Raw genomic sequence first — 16,134 nt, 5'->3', positions numbered from 1 at the left:
GTAACATGTCTGACTGTCCTTGAAGTCTTGTTCAATGCAGAAGCAAATGAAGAGACTTTCACGGTACAAGTCCATAAAAATTATTTACCTCTACAGGGGAAGAAGCAAAGAAGGTGATTTTAAGCTGTGAAAAACTTTGAAATAATCTCTTTGAGAGAGAGTCTTGGCATGGGAGAAGGCAATGGCTCCATCAGAGAACCAAAAATATCAAGATTGTGAGAACTTCTGTTTGGCATTATTCCCAGAGCAGGAAGCCACACACAAATAAATTCCTTACCATAGGCTTTATCCCAACCAGGGGAATTCTTTTCTCTCACTAGGCTCTTTCCTTCAAATCTGGGTCTGACAAAACTCAAATGACTTCTTACTTTCATAAATGGTTTAAATTACATCATCAGTTTAAAACAAACAAAGGCTTCCATTAAATATATCTTCTATCTGACACTCTGATTAGCAAATAAGATCATTCCTACTGAAAGTTATTAGGAAAACTACATATACCTTTCTCTCTTTCTTTCAAACTTCTTTTCCTTTTCATTTGGCAGCATTTCTAATATGATTTTCAATACTAAAAACTGCAATTTTATTTCCATTGCCATGAATTAAGGTAAAATACAGAAAGGAGAAAAGTCCAATATAAGTGGCTGATCAAAGGGAGAAGAAACACAATGTTATAAATCCAAACAAATTTCAGATGGCAGGAGCAGGACTAGCTCTTGAATGTGATTTCCACTTAATTTTTCATACCATTTAAACTGGTTATATTTCAGCAGCAAGAGAGAAAACAGAATAATTTTCTCAGAAAATGCTGTCACAAAAGCAATGGAACAATTCCTGCATCTCCCTCTCTTCATCTTAGAATCAAAACAGAAAACAGCAAGAATTCTTTCTAAATAATATAGTTTGGGAATACAACAATAAAGTAATTGTACACCAATGCCCTGGTTTTGTCTGGGATAGACCTAATTGTCTTTATAGTAGTTGGTATGGTGCTGTTCTGAATTTGTGCTGAAAACTGTGGATAAAATGGGTATGTTCTAGTTATGGCTGAACAGTGCTTAAAGTGTTTCCTGCTTCTCACACTCCTCCACTAGCAAGTAAACTCGGGCCACAGGAGGAGCTGGTAAGGGAGACAGCCTAGTCAGCTGACCCCAAAAACCCAAAGAAACCAACCAAAAAGAAAGGCTGGAACATCTGCCTACTGACAGGATGTAGCAAATCAATCTGTTATTTTGCTTTGCTTGCACCTGCAACTTTATCTTTTAAGCTGCCTTTATCTCAGCCCCTAAGCTTTCTCACTTTTGACCTCCAGATTCTCTTCTCCATACCACCAGGGTGGAGGAGTGAGAGGCTCTGTTCAGCCAGAACTGCTGGCTGGGGTTAAACCACAAATACTGGCATGGAATCCAAAACTTAGTTTTGAGACTAGCAGTCACAGAAGTCATCAAAATAAACCTGGAACCCAAGGCTCAAGATAGCTCAGAATATTTGCCTCACCTATTTCCAGTATACAATTTTTCATACACACACACACACACATATATATATATGGAACAAGATTTTTACATCAGGATTTATTCAGAACACTGCTGCAAGTCCATTTACCATTTATTCTGATTAATCTAAGGGCTCTGTTAAAAAAACCAAAACACAATAAAAAATATTCAACGTAAGCAACTTGTTTTCACTTGCTAGATCCTTTTCAGCTTATCTCTTCCTTTCATTTCTTGATCAGCTGCAGAATGTTAAAAGCTGATTCTTCCCTCAAGCTGGTCTAAAACTCAAAGCCCTATCAAATATTAGCTTTTCAAATAAGAACTACTGTACTTTCCCTCAACCTTTACAATTTTTTTCTTCATATCTATACAAAATCCTTGCTGCAATTCCTAAGTCACAACACAGAACACAGAACTGCTGCCTGTCAGGATGGTCATTAAAGCTTCATTATTTTCTTCTGACAGTTTGCTATACTTATGAATTTCTTTTCTCATTTTACATTTAATAATAGAACATCTGAAGTTGGGAGGGATCCATAAAGATCACTGAGTACAACTTCCTGCTCCTTGCAGGACTACCTAAGATTAAAAGCATTGTACAGTTGCATCCAGAACTGTGACAGGCTTAGTGCCAAGACCACTTTGCTGTGCAGCCTGTTCCAGTGACCAAATACCCCCTCAGTGAAGAATGTTTAACTAAAGTCCAGTCTGAATGTTACATCCAAGACCAAGGTGGGATGAAAAGCTTTTCCTAACCTGTCTCCATTCTGTCTTGGAATTTCCAATTTACTGTCACTACCTGTTGTGTCAAGATCATTGGCTACAAAATAACTTGAATAATAAAACCAATGAAGGTAAAAAATTATTTTAGTTTCAAACATACAAAACATCACAGAACTAGCTCTTTGATGATGAGTTCCATGTTGATTTACAAGAGGCCAACCTTGTAAGCAGTATTTCTAGACATCAATAATATATAACAACATTCTGCAAAAAAAGCAGTACGAAATCAGAAGTTTTCAAAATAAAATGAAGACAATTTTCATGACAGTTAGAAATGGAAACTAAAGAGTGAGGCTTTTGATTTTATCACGTTACCTTCTTCCAGGATGGGTCTCAGCACAACAAATGGGATTTCTTGCAATGGTTCCATGTGTTTGTGTCCAGCACTCATAATCTTTATCTGGGGCAAGCAGACAACAAGTGTGCCAGGCATACTGGCCTGCCCATGGTACCAGTTTCGCACAGTCCCAGGAATGTCGCCTGACACAATAGTACTTGGAGAAGGCAGGCTGTCATTGGGAAGGAATACACAACAAGACTGCACTTCAAGCTGAAAAAACAAAGCAAAAAAAGATACTCAGAAATATAATATTTTCCTCACTGAGGAGTATTCATATTGGTACAAAATCTGAAGTTATTCATCCATCACAGTTGACCAAAAATAGTCTTAACTTTTAGTTGAATTAAGAGAAAAGATGGCACAAAATGCTGGGAAATAATATATGCTTGTAAATTATGATTATGAGAGGGGAGAAAGAAGAAGGATGTTTTTGCTGTGTAAATTCATCAGAAAGGTGTTGCCATAGAAAGTGAAAATACATATATCTACATTTCAACAGCTTTGTACAGGTGCAACTGAGTCAGAGAACGTTCTGAATGAGAAAGCCCTCCACTTTTCACCATTCATTAGCTTTGTTAGCAATAGCTAAGTCTCGAGAACTAGCCAAGATTTTATATGCTGTTACTTTCTATAAAGAACCGTTTCAGGGAAAATTCTGCCTTAGCTTAATAAGCAACATAATGAGCATGCACAAAAAAGGCAATCATTAGAAAAATATGAAAACCACAAACTTTATAGAAAAACTGACTTTTAAATAAATGGAAAGGTGTATACATTAAACAAAGAGAAAGAGATAGTAATAAAGTTGATAAAGTTTATATAGCTTTTATCCCCTTTTCAAATCAGAAGCAGCACACATGCTTTCACAGGAAATAACACTTTTTGTTCTTTATTTTCAATGCCCTGGAACATGCCTGGCCATTTTGCCATCTTCTTAGGAGTTTCTAGTGAGGCTGAGTGAGTCCAAACCAAAAGCTCGACTCATCACAACTTGTTAACTCAGAGGTGATGTAAGCTGTGGACTGTTAGTCTTCCTTGGTTCTTACAAATGCCATTCTGGCACCTGGATATCAAAAGGCTCCAAGAACCTGCACACTTGAATGCTTTGTTAAGCAAATACAAGTTCTGATTCAGTTTCTTGCTCCACGTTGCTTGGAAAACCCTAGCATACAAATTGCTGGACAAGGTATTATTTGTAGCTGTGACAAAAACAATTGCTTGCTGCAAACTTAGGTACCACTCTTTCAATGTGACATTGTTAGACAGCACAGCTTAAAAGCAAAAAACCAAGATTTGTACTTCATACTCTCCCCTGAGGTATTAGGTCTTTAAGACCACAACAGTGATTTGTAATAGAGCTGGAATTCCACAGCACTTTGCCAGCCTAGTGAGTACATAGATATTCATCTTTATTTCAGCATTTTTGTACCCTTTTGCTTAGACAAACTGACAAGAATTCACTGCAGAAAAATATAAGTAGAATTTTGCAAAAATAAATACATTAGTTCATGAAGTTTGTGTTTGTTTCTGGATTTAGAACTGTTTGAGTTGTAAAATGAAGCTAATTACATCTTTGATAAGTAGTTTATTGATCCAAGGTTGCTGAGTGTACTTTATTTATACTGAATGAAAAGCTAGGGTGTATTGTTACAGATGTAACAGATTTGGATTTTTTTTTAATGGTAAATTAGTGTCTGTGTCAATTTGCAAAGATTTTTACAGTGATACATTAGATTGTTTTCTGGTCTATTAGTAATAGGTTGTAGGTCAAATCATTGTGGGATAATGATAAATAGATGACAAAAGAACTCATGATCGGTGTAACTATTGTTTTATCCATGCATTTGCTGAGTAAACAGTTTATAAAAAATCACCCATTCTTCATACACACACACACACACACATATATATACACACACATCTATGACGATTAACATCAAATGCTGCCTGGATATACAAACCATGTGGAAATAATAATCCAAAAATTCCACCAACTTGAGATACTATACTTCATCACATTGCCAGCAGCAGGATCTATACGACACGTTTTACAAAGCACTCTCAAGAACAGACCTCAATACTCAGTTTTTGCACTTAATTTACAGTTTAATACAGCTTTGTACTGAAGAAAAGTTCTTCCGATCACATTTGGTTTATTTTACTTTGTTGTATCAAGAATACTGAAGTAGAATCACAAGAGTTTCACCCCTTTAAATTCCTGATGGAAATTCCTTTTTTACACAAGCATCTCGTTGCTACTCATTTCGAACAACTGAATGGGAGTTCGACCATGAATTTTGGTGGGCTTTAAGTGGTATCATCAGGCCTCCATAGGCGTGATGGATATACTCAGCCCCCTTAAAAAGACCTGCAGTAGCTCAGTACAAGCTCCAAATGAGGTAAAGGCCTGAGCTGCAGCCAGGTCAAGAACTCCAGGAAACTCCACAAAGAGCACAGTGACCCAATGAGCATCATGCCTGACCATGTGAATAACACTTGAATGTGTTTTTTCCAAGACTCAGTCAACAAGGAACAAAGAAAGCTGTGAGTACAAGGAGTCTCTTGCACATCCTTCCCATTGCATGCAGTTTGACTACAAGCCAACGACAGCCTAAGTGAACTGTCTTTGAGCTCTCCCTGCCAGGCAGGATGGCTGCACAGCAGTAATCTCCCCTTGAGCTGGCACACCTTTCAAGGCTGCTCTGAGAGGCAGAGAGGTCTCTCTACTCACAACAGATCTCTGGATGAGTTCAATTCCAACTTTCCCTAAAGGGCAACTGGTCTGCACACCAGCGACTCTCCCCTTGAGCTGGGATGCCCCCAAGTGTTTGGGATTCCTTATCTGAGACTGAGTATTCTTTTTATGACCCAAGGCAGAGAGATCCCTTAAACTGCAATAGGTCTGGTAAGCTGCTGATAGCATATTAAATTAATACTACTGAAATCCACATAGGTAATTCCTTTAACAGACTGTTGTCAATGTCTGAGACTAAGCTCCATCAGGAGTTCAGAAAGCAAGGGGATCTACTCTGAATCTCATGACTCAATGAAAGGACTTCCTGACTCTTTGTATTTCTTCTCTTAGATGTAAACTGTTGTCCAGATCAGATCCAGCTGCACCTAAGCCACATCAGAGATTTGGCAAGCAAGGAGGTCCGGTATGAATTTCATGACTCAGCGTTTGGGTTCCCTTACTCTTTTCCATCTTTGGCCTCCATGTAAATAATGCCAGATTTATTTCAATTCTATTTTCCCTTGTATGTTTCAACCATTAGTAAATGATAGAGTGAACCCTGCTATTGATCTTCACCAAGTTACACCTTCATGAATTCATATTAAAGTCTCTTTTGCTAATGCCTTTGATGATGATTATTTAGGTTACTCTAGATCACTCATTCATGACAAACTGGTGCAGTCAGCAGGATCCTAAATCTGGATTCGCTAAAAATTGACAACATGTAATGCTACAGAATTGCTTACAGATATGGTCACCTTACCTGTGTTTCATTTAAAGTTTTACATGATTAACAAGTTTTGAAAAACATTACTGCAGGATTTCAAAGGCCAACACAATGAATGTATGGTAAAAGTCCACATTTTAGAGGAAATTATGCAATGATTATAATCAAACAAGAAATTACCAACTTGAATGCACAAGGGCCCAATAAGTACAAAACTGAGTTGCACCTGTTGAACTTCTCAGAGGCAGATTCACAACTATCAACTTCAATGGAATTTGTGTACATTTACCTCACAGAATCTGGACATTTGCCTACTCACAAGTTCCAGTGAAGGAATGGAAGAGTGCACCTAAAATGATGGAATTATATGCTGGACAAAAGTGAGAATGTGGGCTACAGATTGCTTCACCAATCGGAAAGTGTTTCTAAATATATGTAATCCAAATTCTTAAAATTAAACTACATCAATAGCATATATTAAAGCTATCATATAAATCTTTTTACACTTTTTAAATAACTGTTAAACTGTGTGCCTAAAATTGTGAATTTAATGTAAGATGTGACTGATTTATGTAACTGAATATAAATCAGCAGCAGTAAATCTTGCATTAATGTAAGGATCTGACAATCCAAGGGAAAGAAAATGAAGTAATCTGCCAGTAAGAAGTCCTCAAGCTGGGGGTCAGATCCTGTTCATGGAAACCATCTGGTTGGGACCCTCCAAGCCACACCAAACACAAATGATCTTTTAAAAAAATATCCTATTCATTAATGCTTCGCAGCTGCACTGAGTGTTACTTCATTTTTCCATGGCAACATCCTTTCTGTTTCAAGGATCTGATTTCAGTTTTGGTAGCAACATGTTCATTTGCCAATGCTGAACACATTCATGTGTTAAAGAGAACGAATTATTACATTCTTGAAATAGGATCACCCCCTATTTTAATTTCTATTATGTCAAGGCCTATACATGCTAAATAATGTACACTAATGATAAACCAATGAAGCAAGCAGTATTTTCCCTTCTACTTCTAAAACGTTAAGTAAAGCATAACTCTACACGCTACACTTTTACAAACATGTAAGTCTCAAAATGTCCAATGACTCTTGCATAAAAAGGAAAGTATTAAGTTACTGGAGTATTTTTAATTCTTATTTTATAAAAAGGAATGTTGTTCACTAGAGAGAAGAGCGAAATAAATACTGATGAAAAATTAGGTCTCTGAGGAGGGTGGGTTGGAGGGAAGAAAACAAAGAAAGTGACTGCCCAAAAGTGCTATGAAGAAGGACAAGTTGTTCAAGTCTTTACAGCTTTTCATGATAGTGACAACAAAAGATTCCCTTTCATAACCCACATTTCACAGCTACAAAAATCAATTAGAGACACTGAAGATTTTCTACAAGGTGACATTTGCATGAGCATGTCTCTCCAGGGAAGTTGCCTTTCTCTGAATTAGCCATCAACCCTCAAAGGCTCTCAGCAGCAAGGTAATGTGTTTTTCTGGGTACAGAATACCATCTTGCAATGATTCCCCAGGCTGCCAAGAACCCCTGATTACACACCTTGCGTGAGGGCTGTGGTGCACTCAGTACTGTAAGACTGTAGCCCAGGCTCCAACACCCAAATGTGTTCTACCATTTAGACTATCTTCTGCTGAGCCAGACATGCAGTGTTTGTTACAATTTTAAAAGGCAGAACAGAAATTCTTGTTTTGAAGGTAGACAAAAGGAAAAATGTTATAAATGGAAAGCAAAACACGTAAGTAAAGGAACCAAGACAGCAGGCTACCTGTACATAAAAATGACCATAATAAGGATCAGATACATTTTCTTTGACCACTTAAAACACAGTGTCATTGTGCTTCACAGCATTCCTGTTCTTTCCCAAGAAAGCTTTCAAGCCTTTTAAAAGGTTTTATTTAGTTACTGAAAACACAAATTTTTGTTGGCTTGTGGTAAGTAACCAACTTAAGAAATAATCCTATCTCATAATTGCCAAAAAACTGCTGAGAGCTGTAACTGCTAAATTACAAGTCACAGAATCTCTTCTTGATCCCTGGATAACAACACAGTTCAAAGAATAGGAACTCATATCAAATCTGTTCTCCCCTTTCTTGCCTTTCAATGTTTCACTTAGTCAAAAATTTTTACAAATTATATGCATTAAAGAAAATAAAATTTCCAGTAGTTTCAGGAAAAGGATTAATTTTTTTCAAATAAATTCAGGGATATTTAAAGGCATGTGACATACCTAAGTTTTTTATGTAACAATTACATTCTTATGTAGTCGGCACTTGTTGCAACATTACTCATTAATTAATTTATTTTTAATACAGATCTTTCATTGTTCTCTATGGAATTCAGCATTAACAGCCAATTAAAAATAATTGTGTTTATACTGTTTCACAATTTTAGGAACTATTAGTATGAAGAACATGTGAAAAATGAGTATTACCCTCCTACACAGTGTAACTGCCAAAAAGACTTCAAGGCTGCATATAAAATCCTACAACAACTAAATAATAAACCAACTTTTAATAATTAAATACGCAAGTCTTTTCACTTAAATACCACAACTCCAATGCATAAAACCTTCATGCAATATTCTATCAGAAGCAAGCCAGGGCTAGGGCTAAGCAAGTACCAGCCTTGGATCCAAAATAAACTTTCCAGTTACTTTGGTTCCAAACACATTTATTAACTCTAACTTCCACTAAAAGAATAATCCTTTGATGATTTTAAGTTATGAAGTTCAGTTTTATCTGACGACAACTACAGACTTTTCTGTTCTAAAATCATGTAACTAAAAGATCCAGGAACACAAAAATTAGCTTTAGAAAAAGAGCCACAGAATCTAAATGCTCCAGTATTTAACTAGACAAATTATTCTAGAAATTTCCCCTCTTCATGCCAAATAATAATACAGAAAATCTGTAAAAACTTATCATTTTAATATAGTAATATATGTTTAATAAAATCCACATTATTTATAATAAAATAAATATAATATACTTGAATTGCAATACAGACTCATGATACTCATTTTCTTACCCTCTATACATTGCCTTGCACAAATTTCCCATTTGGGCAGGTATTGAAAGAAACAAGCTATATATATGGCATTTGTGTTGAAAACCATACATAGGGATTACTAATAGTAATAAAAAGAACAGCAAACGTATCTATAAATCCTTCATACTTCACAAGAAATAACTATTGCACATTTGTGTGGAAGCACGTTCTTGAACTTCCCTGCAGTGCTTCCTTGGAGTCTGTTGAAATGTTTCTCTGATAACATGCAATAAGCTTCTGGGAAGGTACTGGCAAATACCTTACAAAGTACAGCTAAGGCATAAGAATGAAACAGAGTGTGTGAGCTACTGTGTGAATTCAAAGGGGTGTTTAATTTCAACACAGATAAAACCAAAAAATACCATTTCATAGTCCTAATCATGAAAATAGAAACCATCAGTACTCTACCAAAAAAAAAACCCCAAAAACCTGGAAAAAGCAAATAAATCTAGAACCTCAAGCACCAGAAAAAGTACCCAACACAAAAAATCCTCTGCCAGTATGAGCCCTATTCTGTATGTTAGGTCAGAGCAGCAAGGTATTTAGGAATTGTTCTTTGAGACAACCCCTGCCTATCACTGTCATCAGTCTTCAGCTCCACAGAAAGAAACACTACCTTTTTTTCCTATCTGGTAACACACAAACGTCATGGTTGGCACTTTACTCATTCCTCAAAACAAATTCAATTTGCTGGTTGCTCACCAAAACACGTACCATGAAAAATGTAGAAGCAGACTATTGCAGTCCTGATTCAGCTTTCCCCCTTTATAAAGGACCCAGCTCTACCTCATTATCGTTATTATATTATTACTTTTATTATGCCTCAATCTGTAAGCTGCATTTATAAATATAGGGAGTTTCACCGTGCTAAGTACCAGCCAGAGACGTAACAAAAATACACTGCTTCCTTCAAATAGATTACAAATTCTCCCTCTTATCTAGACGTTTTAATCTACAGTGGTGAGAACATTAAGGAAGAAAGGAAAACATGCAAAATACTCATGAAATAATGACTAAAGTGAAGGCTGAAAACAAAATAGATTTAATGCAAAAGAGCTCCTCAAATTCACTATGTTCTGCCATCAGGTGACAAGTCTCAAGTTCTTGCTCAGGCAAAACCTGAACTTTTAAACTTTGTAAAACTGTGAATTTTTAGTACTTTTTACATGAGAGAGGAGCGACACATGAAAGAGGAGTGACACAGACACTCATTTTGGGATGAGCCTGCATATTATCAAATATATTGCTTGACAGAAGGAAGGAACAGGCATTTAATTACTTTCTGTAATAATGACAGAAAAAATTTGCCAAAAGTTGTAATTAAGACTTTTCTTTGGCAATTTTTTGTGACTTTATCAATTAAAAAAAAAAAGATTAGCTACTATATCCTGATGTACCATAAAATACTGATCTCACAGAATGAATGTATGGTTCAAGAGGCACAGGTCATAATAATTCTAAATTAGAATAATATCTCAATAAATACTTGATAAGTACTGGGAACAATACAGTCATAATTCTAGCACTTCTAAGCAAGCTAGTATTTGTTCCTGCAATCTATAACTCTACACAAAAACTCTGCTTTTACTGATCAGGAGCAACAATCTAGGGCAGTATAAACCAAAATGCTTTAATCCCAGCTGCTATGTCCTTGTCTTACATGAAAAAGTAGGCAAGTAAGCCGCTGAGCCTTCACTGTGTAACAACAGCAATTGTACCATACACCTCAGGAAAATATTTATCATACACACTTTCCTGAAAACGAAAAGAAAGCATTCTGCAAATCTAATTGCAGTGTTTATGATGCAGAAAAGTGTGACAAGCAATTCTTATTAATATAATTTTTGAAGGATCTTTCCCTTTAAATACAAAACAGTATTTCAAAACCCAGTATTTTAAAACCAAAGCATTCTTTGCTTAATTTACCCAAAATCTTACTTTATTTTTCATTCTCTCAGACTTTGAAACTACTGAAATAAGACAATAAAACCTGGGAGCTCCTTTAAAACCCCTCTAATAAAAAGCACTAGGATGCATAAAAAGTATCATAAAGTCTGGAAACACATAAGGGTTTTTTCACTTCCTTTTCATCTTACCTGAAGTGTAAGGCACTTAACTGCATTCCACACTATTCCAATAAATTCTTTCATTCTTTCCTCAGGACTTCTGCAGTTTTCAGATGAGTTCAGCACAGTTTTCACAGGGAGTGACAAAGGACGAGATTCTAATGCAAACAAAACAGTCAGTTACAAAAAGGATATCTAAGTAAATAATATACTACTGATAGCAAAGAAAAACGATTACTGGACATTCTGAAAGTCTTTCTGACACTGTGTATATCTCACATAATAATAATGTGTCTGTATTAGTTTTAAACTTGTTAATACAACTGCACCAGTTAAGCCTTGTGAGAAATACAACACAATAAAATTAAATGTTCCAACTTCTTCAACATGAACTGCTAAGAAAATATTATGAAGAATGTTTGACTTAAACAAATTAAGACAGTTTTCAAAGTGTGATAACCTATTTGATGACGCAATTGAAATTCAAGAGGTTTTCACATACATTGCTGCCGGTGTCATCTAAAGGTATCACCTTTCTAAAATTGTAAGAAATGACAGACCACATTAAATAACAGCCTTTAATTCAATTTCTTTGAAAAAATCCCTTTAAAAATTGAGAATGCATTAAGAAAATGAATAGAAATTAAACTATTTTCTTACTTTGTCAAAATTTAAAGCAATAAAGTATGAAGTATTTCAGCAAAATTCAATGTTTTCTATTAAAAAGAGACATTTCCTTAAACTGTTAGTTATTTAAAAACATGAACATGAAAAGATTTTAGAAATGTTAAATTAAATGTAAGCACATTAGAACTTCAAAACAGGACTGTGAGTGGTACATAGTTCCTTCTGACAGGTTTTACAGAATATCCTCCTCATTGTGTATTGGGATACCCGTAGAACTACTGTCAGCTTATCTGACATTTCTAGTGTTGGTCTACATGTTGTAGAGCTGACAAAACTGCAGGAATAAATTGCAAAGACTTCATGACTTAAATTTAAACTAAATTGAAATCAGTGTGGGACAATTTATGTCTACCAATTTTACAGCTAGGAGAAATCTGTGGCATGAAAATTACAGAAAAATTCTTAAGACAAAATTATGCTATCAATTGATCTAAGGAAAGCAAAAATACCTGGTCCTTGATATGCATCACTGGTTCTTCAGTAATGCAATGAAACATGGGAAGATTTAAAACTGAAACATCTAAGTGGTGACTTTTTGCCAAGAGAATGCAATGTTAATGTCACTGGATGAATTAATCTGTGACATTTTCCCCATCAAAGCTAGAGTTCACTAACATTATCAGAAAAAATCCCTCAACAAATAGTATTTTTAATCATCTTAAAGAGAAATGTTCTCTTCATTGAACTGATGGAGAATCCAAAGATTCAGAAAGAGAGGTGGTCAGAAGAGTGAAAGAGGATTTTTATGGCTGCACGATAATTAGTCCTCTCAGAGATTCCTGGCTCCAATTATGGATATGTTAGAAGGATATGGAATGAAAACTGGATTGTGAGAGTGTAAAAAGCATGACATTTCAGGATTGCTTGTTCTGGAGAGACAAACATGTAAATTGTCCATCTGGAGAAGCAGCATGCAATAGCTGTTTTATAACATCTCACACAGACAGCTTCATGCCATGAAGATGTCCTCCATCCACTTTACGAATGGATTAAGTTAAAACAAAGAGATTAGTCAAGGAAGAGCTGTTCTCCTTTAAATTATTACCCCACCTCAATTCACACCATCTTCTGTGTAGTCAGGCCCTACACTACAAAGTGAGAATCAGGAACAGCTTGAGTACCAAGAAATATTAAAAACAGGAGCCACTGAAGCACAGAACTGTGGAACACAAGTGTGGGTAAGGGTGAGAAGGGCACATAAATCACTGTGAGACTCCAAGAATTTCACAGGTAGGATGCTTCAGGTCAGGATGAGTGGATAAATACAATGTAAACCTACATATTCTACAATGCATTCAGCAGGGACTGTTAACATCCTACATCACTTCACAAGTGCATCTCTCATGAGTGGGATTTAAAGCTAGATTTCATTCCAATCTCCCATATTTTATTTGCAGGAAAACAAACAGTGCTAGTTCTCTATCAATTAGCAGAATAGCCAGCAACAACAATCTGTGAATTAAAAACATATTAGCTGACTGAAGTACCTCCTGTTTTTCTTCATTTATGTGTAATTAAAAATCTGAATAATTCCAGGAATATCCACAATAAAAACCAGCTTTGCTATAATACCTCAAGTTTAACCAAGAGATCAAAAAAAAAAAAAAAAAAAAGTCTGTCTCAAAACTCAACAGACAGATAAGGAACCATTCAACCATAAACCATGGAAAATAGAACAGGTATAAAAAGTACATTGGAGTAGAAAGAAGAAACAAGCAAAGAAGAACTCCTGAAGAGAAAAGAAGAAAGTAGTATTTTTTTACCCCTGTACTGTAAATCCCAGAATTTTGCCTGAAAGGATGCTGAGAAAGATGTGTCTTAACTCCCTGTCAGGCAAGGAGGTCAGGAGATGACATTTGCTAAGACACTGTCAGGTGTGGCTACCATGTGTGTTTGGCCAGTCTTCTACAGTAGAGATGTAGACTGGATCAGCTTCATCTGTCTTAGTACAAAGGTAATTCACTAAAATAATTATGCCACTTAGCTACTATTGAACTGAAAACCCTGAAACATTTCCTGACAATGTAATCAGTCTTGTGTTCAACCCAGGTGTCAGCAATAGCTAGATAGAAAATATGGTTTGTATGAAACACTTCCAAATTGATGAGGGGACAAAAAAACCCCCAACAAAGTGGGGACTGCTTCAGGTTATACCAGTCGAATTAAAAAAAAAAACAAACAAAAAAACAACAGTGCACAGGAACATAATATGCTCCTATTCTTATCTTTTAGTCCCTTACTGTTTAATTTGTGCTTTGGAACACATATACACCACATCAATCACACATAAGCCACCACACTTACCAATTTCAGAACACCTTGGTAATGAGCAGACTTTTTTTTAAAAAAAGGACTCAGTGAAGGAGCATTTTTCATAACTCATTTAACAATTTCTGGTTGAAGTACAGAGCGAGTTCCAAGTTCTGAAAAATTAATCATTAAGGTACTCACTTTGTAGGAGATGCCACTAAGCAAGACTTAAAGGTATAAATTCCAGTTAAAGGTGTCTTTTTTATTTAGACAAATGTTCCCTTCTTTGTGTTTTTTAGCTTACTAGGAATGAGTGTTTTTAGAACTTTGAGAAAATACATAAGTTTTAAAAATAAAAACAACTTTTGTGAAAATATCACTACTCTGTGCTATTAATATTCAGTGACTTACGAAACAGAAAAGGGAAAAGAGAACTTCTGAGGTGCAATTTGGGACAAATGTACATTTCTTCAAATAATTCCATGCAAAAAAACCCCACACATCTGTGACTTCCACTACTGGGTTGAAGAATATTGATAATCTGTAGGCACTGATGGCCTCATGCTCTCCTCTCTCCCTAGAGCTAGCAATTAAACTGAAGGGAAATACCTTATTCCTGATTTCTGTGGGGCACAGACCTATCAGGTCTCAATCTCTCTGGCACAAGATAGACTCATTTTTCCTGTGTGCCTCAGATTCCTCATGCATGAAGAAGGCAGAAGCTTCTTTCTGGCTGGGAAAGGTTATCCTGCTGCAGGCAAATCCATACTTTCACTGGTTCCCAGAAGTGCTCAGAGCACTTCTCCTTCAGGACAGGTCTGCAGCCAGCCAGGCAGGCAGCAGGACCCTCCTCTATTATTGGAATCCTGGATACTGAGAATTTTAAACTTTCTGTGCTTAAAGGCACAGACCCACAGGAGAACACTGCAATTGACTTGAGGCTGCAGAGAAGACTTTAAAAATTGATTGACAGCACTGGGATTACTGGTCTGTAGTTGGTTAGAAGTGTCTAATACCACAGGCTGGAAAACTTAAGAGTTTGGGGTTTTAGATTACAGAAATAAATATGAAGCAAGATGGAGATTTTAGGGTGGAGGTAGGTTGTTCTTCTTTACCACCTTCTTCCTTCTTCTTCATGGGTTTGGGTGATGTTTTGTAATCGGACAGAAAAGTCTGCATTGCAGGCTTCCAGGGATCAGTTATTGGGTTAAAAGGGAAAATAATCCAAGTGTCCTTTCTTAACTGGATAGTTTAGTCTTAAAAGACCTTGTCACAAGAGACAGTTAGCCATTTTGTGCCTTGCTAATGAAACACTGAACTCATGGTTGTGAGGCTGTTTCACTGATAAGAAATAAACACCTGAGTCCAAACATGAACTACCATCTCAAGTGCCTTCAATCCTGACCTGGAGAACACACACTCTGTCACACCTCGTGGCCCTACTCAAAATGTGTCTGTGCCATGAGCTCACCAGGCTGGGTAAGCTTTCCTTCCACCATCACATCACCTGTCATACAGCCTCTCACACACCAGGAGGGAGCTAAGCTGAGGAAAATGCTGTTACAGACTGACCACAGTAACCAAGAGCCATGGCAGCAAAACACATTGAAAGAAAAAAGCAACCAGAGGAAAATGTTCTCCTACCATATTGCTCTGTTTCTAGGGAGACTTTTTCTCTACTAAAACTGGAAGCAGTCTGCATGGAGTCAGAGCATTCATTGGGATTTCTTTAACAGGTATTCAATTTCATGAGTTAGATATGTCTTTCCATGAAAAAATAAACTCAAAAATACTAAGGTGTTTGCAACAAATACAACACCTTAAGGAACTGATCAAGGGTTCTAAAGGATTAAAAATAAGATCAAAATGCCGTGGAGGAGAAAATTCAAACGTTAAACAACCCCCAAAAAATCAAAATGCCCCCCCTCCACTTATTTATTTATTGATTGATTTTAATTAAACAGAAGATGAATCGTTTT

The 16,134-nt window shown here is 36.3% G+C and overlaps 1 protein-coding gene across 7 annotated transcripts in view; it reads right to left on the bottom strand.

Annotated features, from left to right (window-relative positions):
- VPS13B (vacuolar protein sorting 13 homolog B) overlaps positions 1–16,134 on the bottom strand; it is a 431,824-nt gene that overhangs the window by 203,783 nt on the left and 211,907 nt on the right. For all 7 annotated transcript variants that reach the window (XR_009488944.1, XM_059864515.1, XM_059864541.1 and 4 more), the window contains exons 22-23: positions 11,249–11,376; positions 2,595–2,829 (exon numbers count right to left, since the gene is read on the bottom strand). Coding sequence is in view for 6 of the 7 variants with exons in the window: in XM_059864515.1 (XP_059720498.1) it covers positions 2,595–2,829; positions 11,249–11,376 (363 nt within the window). In the remaining variant the exon portion in view is untranslated. The remainder of the gene's footprint in view (positions 1–2,594; positions 2,830–11,248; positions 11,377–16,134) is intronic.

The sequence above is a fragment of the Haemorhous mexicanus genome, chromosome 1, assembly GCF_027477595.1.
Source record: "Haemorhous mexicanus isolate bHaeMex1 chromosome 1, bHaeMex1.pri, whole genome shotgun sequence".
Taxonomy (NCBI): domain Eukaryota; kingdom Metazoa; phylum Chordata; class Aves; order Passeriformes; family Fringillidae; genus Haemorhous; species Haemorhous mexicanus.
Note: the sequence above shows the minus strand (reverse complement) of the source record. Positions and strands in the feature narration are given on the sequence as shown.